General features: G+C 40.6%; 1 protein-coding gene across 1 annotated transcript; it reads left to right on the plus strand.

Annotated features, from left to right (window-relative positions):
* Positions 1 to 950: 950 nt before the first annotated feature.
* SET (SET nuclear proto-oncogene) lies at positions 951 to 9634 on the plus strand (the record flags this gene model as incomplete). The annotated part of the gene is made up of 7 exons (XM_010296958.1): positions 951 to 1008; positions 2041 to 2183; positions 2889 to 2992; positions 3170 to 3283; positions 4844 to 5014; positions 5115 to 5261; positions 6247 to 9634. Coding segments are annotated over 7 exons (761 nt in total), but the record flags the coding sequence as incomplete, so codon positions are not given.
* Positions 9635 to 12375: the final 2741 nt, after the last annotated feature.

A 12375-nucleotide genomic window follows, 5' to 3' on the forward strand; every position in this document is an offset into this window, starting at 1 on the left:
GGATTTTTAAAGGTCGCCGCGCCGTGGGTTTCCTCCCGGCGGCCGTCGCCGCGGGAAGGGCTCAGTGCTCTCCTTCCTCCTTCCATCAAGTCCGCCGTCGCGCCCCGCGGTGCTGCGCCTGCTGCGAGCTCCGGTCACACACGTGCTTTCCGTAGCCGGCCGCCCCTCCGTCGTGGGGAGGGGGCAGCGCATCCACCCGCGCAACTGGGGAGCGCGGAGAGCTGTCCCCTAACGCGGGCTGAGCCGTGTGGGAAACTTACCGGGGGAGGAGTGAGCGTGCTGCACTGCTCCAGCGACTTCCCGCTGCCGTTCATTCATCTCCCAGCGCGATAGGTAAACAGTCCTCCCGTAACCGAGAGCTTTGCCAGACTTGGTCGAGGGGAAAGTTCCAATTAGAAATACCTACCAAACGGCGACTTCGAAGTCTTTTTTTTTTTTTTTTTTTTGGTTTTTTTGGAAAATAAAAACTATGCTTTTTGGCTTGTAACCGTCCTTTCGAATGTTATTTTCGGTTTTTAGAAGGTGGCATGTTCCCAGTTAGGCTATTTCTATTGGTATTTCTGTACTCTCTAATTTATTTAACGTTTCTTTAAATGCGTTGGTCTTGGCAAATAATGGCTTACCACTTCTTAATTAAAAATTTGTTATTAATCTGGCATGATTGACTTATCGTTTAAGTTGACTTGTAAAACTGTGTAGGGGAATGTGAGCTGTGATTTCTAGGGGTAAACTGGCTTTGAGTGACGTTTTGTCAAACTTTTCTGCACTTCAGCCATAATACACCCTGGAAATAGCTGAAGCTTTAAGAGCTAGTAACACTTATGACATTTAGTAGAAATATCTGTGTACTTCTAAAGTAAGTGACTAGAAAAGGTCTTAAACGAAAACCCCAGGTGATTCGTCAGACTCAAGAATGAAGGGATTTTGATGCATTTTCGTTTCTTTTTCAGAAAAAGAGCAACAGGAAGCAATTGAACACATTGATGAAGTACAGAATGAAATAGACAGGTAAACAAATTTTAAAATGTTTGAGCAGAAATTGAAATGTAACTTTCAAAAATAAAAATATTTACTAAAGTAAGTGCTCAGTAGTAGTTCTCACTCTTTTAAACTCATCCAAGATATACTTGTGTTCTGACTTGATTAGATGTAGGAAGTACTAGTCTATGATAAAGAATTTGAACTAGTATCCTGGTATCTTGTTTAATTGTGTGTAATTAAAAAGGTAGAACTTGAGTTTAAAATTTTAAATTAATTGTGATAGTTGTGGTAATAGAAATTTATTTGGTATCGTTTTTTCAAGTTAATGTGTATGCTGTTTTGCAAAAGTATTTTAATGTTTGTAATCAGAACCAAAGTCCTGGTTGAAAAGTTAGCTTTTATGATACTTTTTTAAAAACTATATATTCACGTACTTATAGAAAAATAGGTAGAAACTGTCACTGAAACATGAGTTTCATATGCCAAAACTCTTCATGGGCTCTGTGTTGGTATTTGTCTGGATCTTATCTCTGTGCACACTGTCTTACTAAGACTGCAAGTGACTATTCAGGCTCTGGCCATGTGAAGCTGTTGCAGTATCAGGGCTCTGGCTTTTTACAAAACCAATTAAATGTTATGTTTCCAGATTTTACTTGTGTGGGGTGCAAAATTGCTTTGCTGTAGCTTGCTTGCCTGCCCAAAAGTTACAAAGAACAAGTGATAGTGTTACGTGTTATCCATCTTCAGGTCTTTTGCAAACAAGATATTTAAGAGGTAAAATATTACTTTGCTTTGCATAAATAGGAGTCTGTCTCATGTAATACTGCAAAACATATAATGTGTTAAGAACATTTCATTAAGATCAGTGAGATTTGCTTCTGGTAGTGTGTTTCTTAACAGTGGTTACAGGTTTGAGCCTCAGTTTGTTTGAGATACCTCATTAGTTGAATATGGCAGACTAGTCTAATCAGACCCATTCAGTTTTTGGCTAACTACTGGTGATGCATCTTTAAATTTCAGTTCTCTCTCCTGTGGTTAATGTGGCTCTTTCCATTACAGACTGAATGAACAAGCCAGTGAGGAAATTTTGAAAGTAGAACAGAAATACAACAAACTCCGCCAACCATTCTTCCAGAAGAGGTCAGAATTGATCGCCAAAATCCCGAATTTCTGGGTAACAACATTTGTCAACCACCCACAAGGTATATTCTTAATAGCCCTCTTTTTGTTGTTGTTGTTGTAAATTCAGTGTTTGCTTAATATGTGAGTGTCTTGCAGCTCTGAGGGTTTTCTAGAATTGTTGCTGGGCATACATTTAAACAGCCCTGCTTCATATGCATATACTCCTTTCTGTCCTAGAGTGCATTTTGTAAGCTTTTTATTTCTTGCATTTGTTGACCGGAGGAACATCTTGTTCACTAAAATTCCATGGTGGTTTTCTTTCTGCATTTTAAATGACAAGTTTCCCTCTTTTTTCCCAGTTAATTGGGCCCTTTAAAGAAAGGAAAAAAAGGATTCTGGTTGTTTGGGGTTTTTTTATTAGAGGTGAACTCCTTGGGATTCTTGACAATAAACTGTTTCTGCAAAACAAGTTTGTATTCTGCTTAGATTGGGCACACTAAATGCATGAAAATCTGTTTCAGAGAAAAGGGTAGATGTATGCGGATACCTTTTACTGCTTTTTAACGTTGAACTACAACAAGCAAACATAATGTTTTCACCTCAGCAAATGCAAATCACACAAATGCTAATAGTCTGTTGGCTGGTAACTTGAAAAAAATGGGCTGCAAGAAGTTGGCTTGGACAGATGTGTTGCTTTTCAAGTCTTACTATCAATTTCCTGTATTTTGCCTGCACAATACACATTTTATAGCTTTGTTAATGTGGGATTCCTAATTCTGTCTTAGTATCTGCACTGCTGGGAGAAGAAGATGAGGAAGCACTGCATTATTTGACCAGAGTTGAGGTGACAGAATTTGAAGACATCAAATCAGGTTACAGAATAGATTTTGTAAGTACTTTTAAGTAATTCCTTCACTTGTGATTTTCCAGGGTTTTTCTTAGTGTAATGGCACACTGGGTTGTAGTTTGTAACTTAATCTCTTCAGTTATCCGATTAGTACCAGGTTTGACTTTGCACATGTGTTTACATTATATGGGTTCTAACTCTTTGCTTTCAACTCTGCAGTATTTTGATGAGAATCCATACTTTGAAAATAAAGTTCTCTCCAAAGAGTTTCACCTCAATGAAAGTGGAGACCCATCTTCAAAATCAACTGAGATCAAATGGAAATCTGGGAAGGTATGTAACTGCATCTGGGAGAGATGATTCCTGCTCTGTGTGATACCATCACTTTAATTATGTTCATTTTACTTCCTTTTGTGTTGAAGATGCCTTGTCCTCCCTTTTCTTCCCCTCTCAACCTCCATGCCACTCTACATACATAGTTCACGCCTATCTTGCAGGAACACTCCATTTAGGTGGAGATCTGTAGAGAATTTTCTTGCTCAGTTGAGCACCACCATGAAAACAGTGAAAGTACAAGTACGACCAGATGGAGAGATTAACAAGTGCATTAGCTTGTCTCTCTCTGGCATGGATCTAGACTCTGTGTTTTGTTGTTTTCTTAGGATAACTCTTAAATAAGGAACTCTGAGGACAGCAGGATTTTGGCGGGATCTGTTAGGGGTGTGTCTCTCTTTTTTTAACACCCCTACCCTCTGCCCCTTTTATTTTTCCAACTTAATTTCCAGGCACTCCATCTCTGTAGAAGTTGCAGCCACACAATAATGTGGGCATATCTTTCATCCAGATAGTATTTAAACATAACTAATTTGCTGTAGTTAGTTTCTGTGAAAGTTGGGAGCACTTTCATGTTACCCTGAAGATTTTGAAATGAGTAAAAGTAGAATGAGGGTTGCAGTTAAGTCACTGCTAATTTTGTCACCCTCAGGCTGAGAAGAAAACTTAAATCTTTTTTTCATTGAGGACTAGAACTTCTTTTGTACAAGAAGTTACAGTCCAGTACAAACTAGTTGAATATGATCTTTACAACACCACAAAATCAGTGTGAATACTGTTACTGTTCTTCGTTAAACAGTCTAAACCTATAAATGTTGTGATTCTATCAAGAAAGCAAATACTAGAAGTTTGGAATCAGAGAAAGAATGGATTTGAATAGCAAATAGTAATTTTCTGTTCAGACTTAGCAAACAGATTGTTGCAAACTTATTAAACTACTGGGGTAAGGTGGTAGGTACAGGACTCATGTATGTTCCTGTGACCATACGTTTTAGACGTTTGTGTAGGTTTTTTTTCACTTAATACAAAGAATGTCCTGAAGACTTCAAAGCGGCAAATCTTAGGATAAGAAGGCTAGGCAGTTCTCCATCTCAAGTTAAAGACAGAGCTTAGAAGTGTGGAGACTGAGTGTTTCTTAAATTGTGTGTACGTAGTAGTCGTAGCATTTAACTACAATTACAGCTACTCAGAGTAGCATTTAGCCATTGTGAGAGCTTTCAAGTTCAGTATGTAATTAACATGTGTCATACTTGTGCTTCTCTGTGATAGGGAAGCATAAATCAAATGCAAGATCCTGTGACTTTTCAGTATTTCAGTGAGGTCATTAAAAGAAACAGGTGGTTTTACTGTTTTCTCGTTCATGAGAAATACAAGTAGCTGAGTGGTATCTTTTTCTGTGAGTCATTTGGGTTCCAAATGCTTCAAAGACTTTCCCTGAAATAAGGAGTAGTAGGTGACTTGTGGTTGTTTAGACAAGTCTGTTTCTAAATGGTCCTTTTTTTTAAAAAACAAAAAACAAAAAAAAGACCACTTCTTTAGGGAACTTAACTTTCTTTTCAGGATCTGACAAAACGTTCAAGCCAGACACAGAACAAAGCCAGTAGGAAGAGGCAGCATGAAGAGCCAGAAAGTTTCTTTACCTGGTTCACTGACCACTCTGATGCGGGGGCTGATGAACTAGGAGAAGTCATCAAGGATGACATCTGGCCAAATCCACTACAGTACTACTTGGTACGTATAGCACCGAGTCATTGATCCATACCTGTAATAGCACTGTGCAAGTGAAAGTGAATTTGATCACTGTAGTTAATGTTGCATATGTGTCTTTAAGGTTCCTGATATGGATGATGAAGAAGGGGAGGGAGAGGAGGATGATGATGATGACGAAGAGGAAGAAGGATTGGAGGATATTGATGAAGAAGGAGATGAAGATGAGGGGGAGGAAGATGAAGATGATGATGAGGGAGAGGAAGGAGAGGTGAGTAATCTTACGTCTTCCATCTCTGGTGTATGAGAATCAAAATAAATTTATAAGAGGGATCTTGTAAGAATACTGAGCCATTGCTTCAAAGGTAAAATGGTTCTTTTCTGTACTATCAATCACTGACAAGGCATTTGGAGGGGAGAAGCAGACTGTTACTATCTTGTGCAGTTGTTTCAGTGTAGCAATAAGTATGTTTGTGTATATAAGACAGTGCAAATGAGTAGTTTTAGGTAAGTTTGTAAGGGAAGTGCTCTGGGAGAACTAAGATATTAGTGTAACAAAATTTTTATTTAATTGGTGAACATTCTAGGAAGGCTTTAGTTGTAAATAGCTTTTGTTGATGCATCCAGTTCTGTCATCCTCCCACCTGTTGGTTTATTTCTGCTTAGCTAAGACTCTCTGTTGGGTTCAGGAATTAGAAATTTCCTTTAGTAGCAAGCGGGACTCCAGGGACAGCATTTAGGGTGTTGGTAACTTAAAGTTTAGAATGTCTTTGTTTCTCTTAATTGGGTGTGGTATCTCTGAGTTTCAGCAGCAAAAAATTACTTGTATTGAGGCAGGAGGGCTGTTGCGGGCACCAGAGTACTGGGCTCTCCTATGTAACCTAGAATTTAGTATCTGCAAGCTGAGGCATTTTGCTCTTCAGAGTTTAAAATGAGGAGAAAAAATAACCTCTTCACTTTCTAAATGTTAAAGTTATATCAATGTTTGTAGTGATAGTCACAGTAGCTTTTTAAACTTGATGCTTTTTCATTGGCATCCAGTTACTAAGTGATTTCTATGTAGGTAGGTACTCATGGCAAGTGTACTACTCCTTAGTGAAGAGGGACAGAGGTCGTCATACAGCATGCTAAGTGTAATGCTGTAGGGCTGTATTCTGTAGGGTAGTAAAACATTCTCATTATGCATTTGAAAGCTCGTGCTATCTGAAGTTTAGTGATTAGATTTTTTTTTTTAATTGTTGCTTATCTTTCAACAGGAGGATGAAGGAGAAGATGACTAATTGAACACTGATGGATTCCAAACCCCCTTTTTACCTTTTTAATTTTTCTCCAGTCCCTGGGAGCAAGTTGCTGTCTTTTTTTTCTTGTGCTCAGTCGCCTTGTTCTCTTGAGGTCTCTTTTTCTCTCCTCTACACCATGGTTCACAATTTATTTTGGGGGAAATACCTTGAGCAGAATACAGTGGAAAAGAATCTACCAGTTTCTGTTTCAAGTTCATTTTTATCCCTTTCTGTCTCAAAACAAACTGTTTATGGAATCAACACACCATGTTCTGTGGGAAAAAAGAAAACCTTCTGCTCCCTTCACTCTGCTGGAAGCTGAAGAGTGCTAGGCCCCTGTGTAGTAGTGCATAGAATCTAGCTTTTTTCCTTCTTTCTCTGTATATTGGGCTCAGAGATTACACTGTGTCTCTATGTGAATATGGACAGTTAGCATTTACCAACATGTACCTGTCTACTTTCTCTTGTTTAAAAAAAAAGAAAAAACTAAAAAAAAATAAAAATAAAAATGGGGTTATAGAAGGTCAGCTGGGGTGGGTTTCAGATGTTTGGGTGGGTTAAGTGGGCATTTTGACAACATGGCTTCTTCTCCTTTGGCATGTTTAATTGTGATGTTTAACAAACATCCTTGCAGTTTAAGATGACACTTTTAAAATAAAATCTTCTCCTAATGATGACTTTGAGCCCTGCCACTTGATGGAGAATCAGCAGAACCTGTAGGATCTTATTTGGAATTGACATTCTCTATTGTAATTTTGTTCTTGTTTATTTTTAAATTCTTTTTTTTTTTTTTTGTTTCACTGGAAAGGAAAGAAAGATGCTCAGTTTTAAACGTTAAAGTGTACAAGTTGCTTTGTTACAATAAAACTAAATGTGTACACAAAGGGACTGGTTGGTCTTCACTGAAAGAAACAGTTTTAATATCCTGTTTTGAACGTGCTTGTAGTTTCTTGGTATTTTTGGGGGCATTAGGTCAGTATTTGTGTAGTGCAATGCAACCTTGTGGTTGTGTGGACTGATAATTTAGTTTCCACTATTTCAGTACTTGTAAAATGTTTCATTTGGTAGTTACTACTGCACACTGTTTCTTGAATTACCTAACTCTGTAAGACAGGGATGTAGGTGCATATGCCTTGTGTGAAGACATGTTTTGCAAAAAAGAAAAATCACTCGATTCTTAGATTATTTTTTTTTAAGTAGTAACTTGCAGTACTGTATCTCCAGTAAATCAGTTTGCATGAAAATACCATGCAAGCTCAGAATAAAAAGACCAAGGGGTCTTACAAAAACACACAAATCTTACTGTAAGTCTCTTCAGTTGAAAATAAATCTTAAGTGCAAGCTAGTTTTTGGGCTACTTCAAAGAGCAAGATTCTTAGTGAAGCTCGTGTATAAAAAGTTGCTACTTCACTGCTTTCTTTCCTTGGTAGCAGCATGTATATATGCTTTAGATATACTGTATTTTTTCATTTTAAAGGACTGCATTTGAGTAGCTTGTAACAATTTCACATAGAGGTTGTTGGTATTTCACAAAGTGTAATGAAAGTTGTTTTAACATGCTGTGCTTTTGAAATATTTAAAAATGTTGTATCAGCTAATCTAAAATTCAAACAGCTAGTTCTCTTTGGATGTGTAGAAAAGACTGTCTTCTGGGAAGACTTGCTGTTATATTCTCTGATTCCTTTTCCTCATTGAATTTGCTACAGTCAAATTCAGCTTTTTTTTGATGCTTAAGCATACACTTAGCAGAACAAAATTAATCTCTATTTGAGACATGCCCAAATAACATGGTAGGGGCGGGGGGAGGAAAACATTCTGTAAGTGGTCCAGCTTGGATTAAATCCAGTTATCAGAGACAATACAACGTCCTGTCTGCATGTGATCAATGCAAAAATAAGGCAACCATTTACTTTATTCCATCTCAACAAAAGCTTCTGCCCTGATCCTGCTTGCAGAGCAAATTAAAACGTTAATTAGTAATGGTTTCTTACCATCTAGAGAGAGAAGGAACAAAACCTATGAAGTCTATACATTCTGGATTATTTTTCATTTGATTCCTTTTTTTGTAAGATTGAAAACCACTTCCTGTTGTGGTAGGGGGTTGATGTGCTATTACTTGCCATGATGCCTCGTTACTTAATTTTTATGTAGTCCTAATTGATTGTAGTTCTTCAAGGAAAAGAATCTTTTTCTAGTCTTTAATGCTTTAGGAAAAATACCGTGCCATTGTTGTTACAACCCTGTTGGTTACTAGCAGAAAACCTATAAAATCTGTCTTGAAAGTAATCAAAGCTTCAGGTTCTGTAAAGTCAAATACCATGAACAAGAAATGAGAAGTCTGGATAATGAAATGCTACTTCAGAGATTTTTCTTGCACATTCTTTAGGATTTTACAGGGTGCCAAAACACTCCTGCCACTGTACTGATAATACTGAATTTCCTGTGAAACTTTAAGGGTTTACTCCTGGCAACACCTGAAGAGTAAACTAACATGCTAAAAGAATAAACCATATTTGTTAAGTGTAATCTTTTTTTTTCCTAGCAATGGAAATGAGTAGGGATTAACACATTTCTCTGCAACACTGAAGAAATACTATAGATGGCCATCATGTACTCTGACTGCTCAATGTCTAAATTTGCTGAATATATGTAATGGGTGTCCATTTTTACTTGATTTAATTTGTATATGCATATAAAGAGCATTTAAAGGTAGATGTCCACCTTGGATAAGAATGGGAGATTCATTCTTAGTAAACATGTCTGTATCTCATTAATTCCCCATGGCTGCTTGAGCTCCTCTTATCCAGTTAAATCCTGCTGAGTGAAATTTGTCACAGGTGGAAGCTGAATTCAGGCTTTGTGGCCTGAATTTCCAGGGTTGGAATACAGAGTTGGTGGCAATTTAATAAAGGTGAAGTTACTGTGCTGGGGCTGTATGACTGAAATGATTCAAAGGTTATTTTTATTTTAATTGCTATAATATGGAATCTTTTGTCTGTAATTTCTAATGCCACAGGAAAGCAACTACATCCGTGTGTGTAAATACAGTTAGAAAGGTTTGGGTTTTTTAAACAGACTATCTGCGTGCTTATTCATACTTGTCAACACAGTTTTTGTCCCTGTAAACAAGCATTATCTGAATCGATTTCTCAGTCATTTGTGCCATTCATTTGAATCTGTAAACTTCTCTTTGTACCACACTCTAAAACAGGTGCATAACGATAGTACTTTGTTTATTGGATACTGTTCCTGAATTTTGAAGCCATGCCTTTTTTTTTTAAGAGACTGAAATCAATGAAATAATTTCTCTGATGTACCGTCAAGATATCCTTCTGTTTGAAGGAATTAAAGTACATTTAACTGTTACTTGATGTTACCATTTCTAAGACTGTTTTTCAAAAGAATCAGTTAGTTCCAAACTCAGCATTGTCTTTCATGGGTGAGGTTGATAGTGCTTGCTTCTCTTTTATGGATATCAGGTGACCAGTGTGGTAATACTGACAAGGGACCCAGGAACAAGATGCTTGCTTCCTCTGGGGAATAGATTTATGGTTAATCTCTTGCCCTCCCTCTCCTGGATTAAAAATGGAAACTTCTAAGACTTCTCTTCATCATCACCTTCTCTGTACTCTAGCAGAGGGATTCTTGTAGGACGTAACTCCTGGTGCTTGCTAAGTAGCCTTAGCTGTGCACAGCAGAGCCAGAGGGACTCCTATGTTGCGCAGGCACAGCTATGCTCCCTGGGGTCGGCTCCCTGAGGCACTGTGTCACCCGGGAGCTGCGGCAGCCCTGCTGCTACTGGGAGGATTCCTGCAGCACCTGACAGGGGCTGTAGCAGCATGCTGGGCTGGGAGGGCTGTTGCCTGGCTGGAAAGAAGCATAAAACAGGGTAGTTGGCCAAGGTGAAAGGTGGAGGGCTCCAGGAAGTGACGGTATCCTTCCCCTGCGCTTTTAGCGCTCGCATAACCACAGGCAAAAGGGTGAGACCACAGGGCCAGAGGCTTTCCTGGAGCCATAATCCATCTACGAGGCAGTGCCGCACGTGTCCCTTCTCCTTGGGTTTAGCGGAGGATAGGGGCTGCTGGTTCAACGGCAGGGCATGCCTTAACCCCCAGCACCCACTCTGGGAGGAGCCCAGAAGAGACCACACAGCTCGATCCTGGGACTGCCCTGACCTGCGCTTCGGAAAACCACATCCCGCCCGCCCCCCCCCAGGCTGCTCACATGCTCTGTCTTCCTGGTGATGATACCACCTTGGCAGGAGCTGCACCTGGAGGGCTGGCCAGGGCCGGGAGTGTCTCTGGCACCTGCAGGAGTCGTGCCCTGTGGGATTCTGGAAGGGCTGGGCAGGTATGCCATGCTCCCAGCTGTGACACTCATCTTCCCGTGGGACAGAGGTTGCCGAGTGGGCTGGAACTGCTGATCACACACACCAGACTCCTCTATCCACAGGATTTGCAGAGGACAGCTGAACCATGCCTGTGGGATGGGCTGAGCCCCAGCTGGGATGCTGGGTAGCCAGGGACATCTCTGACCAGGGGGAAGGCAGAAGGCTGCAAAGGCAGAGGGCTACAAAGCCAGAGCACGCATCCTCCTCGCACCCAGCATCGCGCATGCTCTGAGGGGCAGCCATTGACCAGCCGCATCCCTCCAGGCTGGGGAGCTCAATCAGCCCGATGGTCCTCAGCCAACTGCTCCAGCTCTCCAGGCTCCCTGAACTGCCCCTTCAACCCTCCTCCTGCCTTGCCTGGAGGATATGAGACCTGAAGGAAAGAGGGAGAAACCCCTGTGTGAACCCCATGAGCAGCAGTGGGCAAACTGACCTCCTACCAAGAGCTCCCACCAAACCTCTGACTGAGCTGAACACAGCCCTAGTTCCCATCTGCTGGGAGAGGCTTTGTCTGCTGAAGTTATGGCAGTGTCCCTGCTCCTCTGAAACCATATGTACTAGTTTGACTTTCCCCTTTCCAGTATTTCCACTGAACAGTCTAATTAAAATCATTCCTTAAACGCTAAACAGAGCCTGGACCATGTTACAAATAGCAACAGGTCTCAGAAGGGTTTGTGTTAATCTAATGCACTTGCTTTATTAACAGGAGCATGTTCAAAGGTTTTATAGAAGTTTAAGGCTTTATTAATTCAACCCAGTTAAGCTAGATTTAATTTTTACATTTTCTGGTGAATTCCTTTTACTAATTATACAGTTGCATGTTGTTTACAAAATGCTTATGCTAGAAAAACTGTTCTAATTAAATAAAAGGAAAATGTTTCTGTTTATTAGTATATTTCTAATTTGTATGGGGGAATACGATCACCCTCAGATGCCTTCTGACTGAAAGTTGTGCATTGCTCCACGACTAAAAAAGCGTATTAGTGCAATAATAATATGATGCAATACTGCTGAGGAGGGATCTTACAAGTGGTGGTCTTTGCCACCTGAAAGCAATAAGTATCTTTTTCACTTGTTTTAAACACTGAGCCTATGCCATGCTGCGTACTGCATGACATGATGGCAGTACAGCAGCATGGTGGTTTTTCGCTCATGGTAGCAGGGGGATTACTGCCAGCTGTGCCAATGCATCTGGGTTATTTTTTCACTCAAATATTCATCTGAAACCCCAGATCCTAGATGCAGAGGGGCAGTTCTGCAGAGAAAAAGTTATTTAAAAACCAGCACTGGAGACAGGCATCGTCCCCTCTCCAGGGAAGCATCCTACCTAAAGGAGAGTTGCAGTTTGCTTGTTCCCCTACAAACAAACGCCAGTACGAGTCAATCTGGAGAACTAACATTGGAAACCACCTGATGGAGCCAGTACAGCAAACTGGGCCCAGGCTGGGGCCAGCCGCAGGGATTTTTCCTCACAGCTCCCAGAGGTGTCAGGAACTGAGCGGGGCCCAAGTTAAGATCTGTCACTGGGTATGTCTCCGTACCGTCCCTTCATCACAAACCCACATTTTTTGTGCCTACAGAGGACAGTGACCCCCTAAAGCCTCTCCTTCCCCAGCAGCCCGACGCGGAGGGCGATGTCCACGCTGGGAAGCGGGAGGTACCTCAGTCTCCTCAGCGTCCGGCCTGTCGCGCCTCTCTCCTTCCCGCCGCCAGCC

Source organism: Phaethon lepturus, unplaced genomic scaffold (assembly GCF_000687285.1).
Source record: "Phaethon lepturus isolate BGI_N335 unplaced genomic scaffold, ASM68728v1 scaffold39411, whole genome shotgun sequence".
Taxonomy (NCBI): domain Eukaryota; kingdom Metazoa; phylum Chordata; class Aves; order Phaethontiformes; family Phaethontidae; genus Phaethon; species Phaethon lepturus.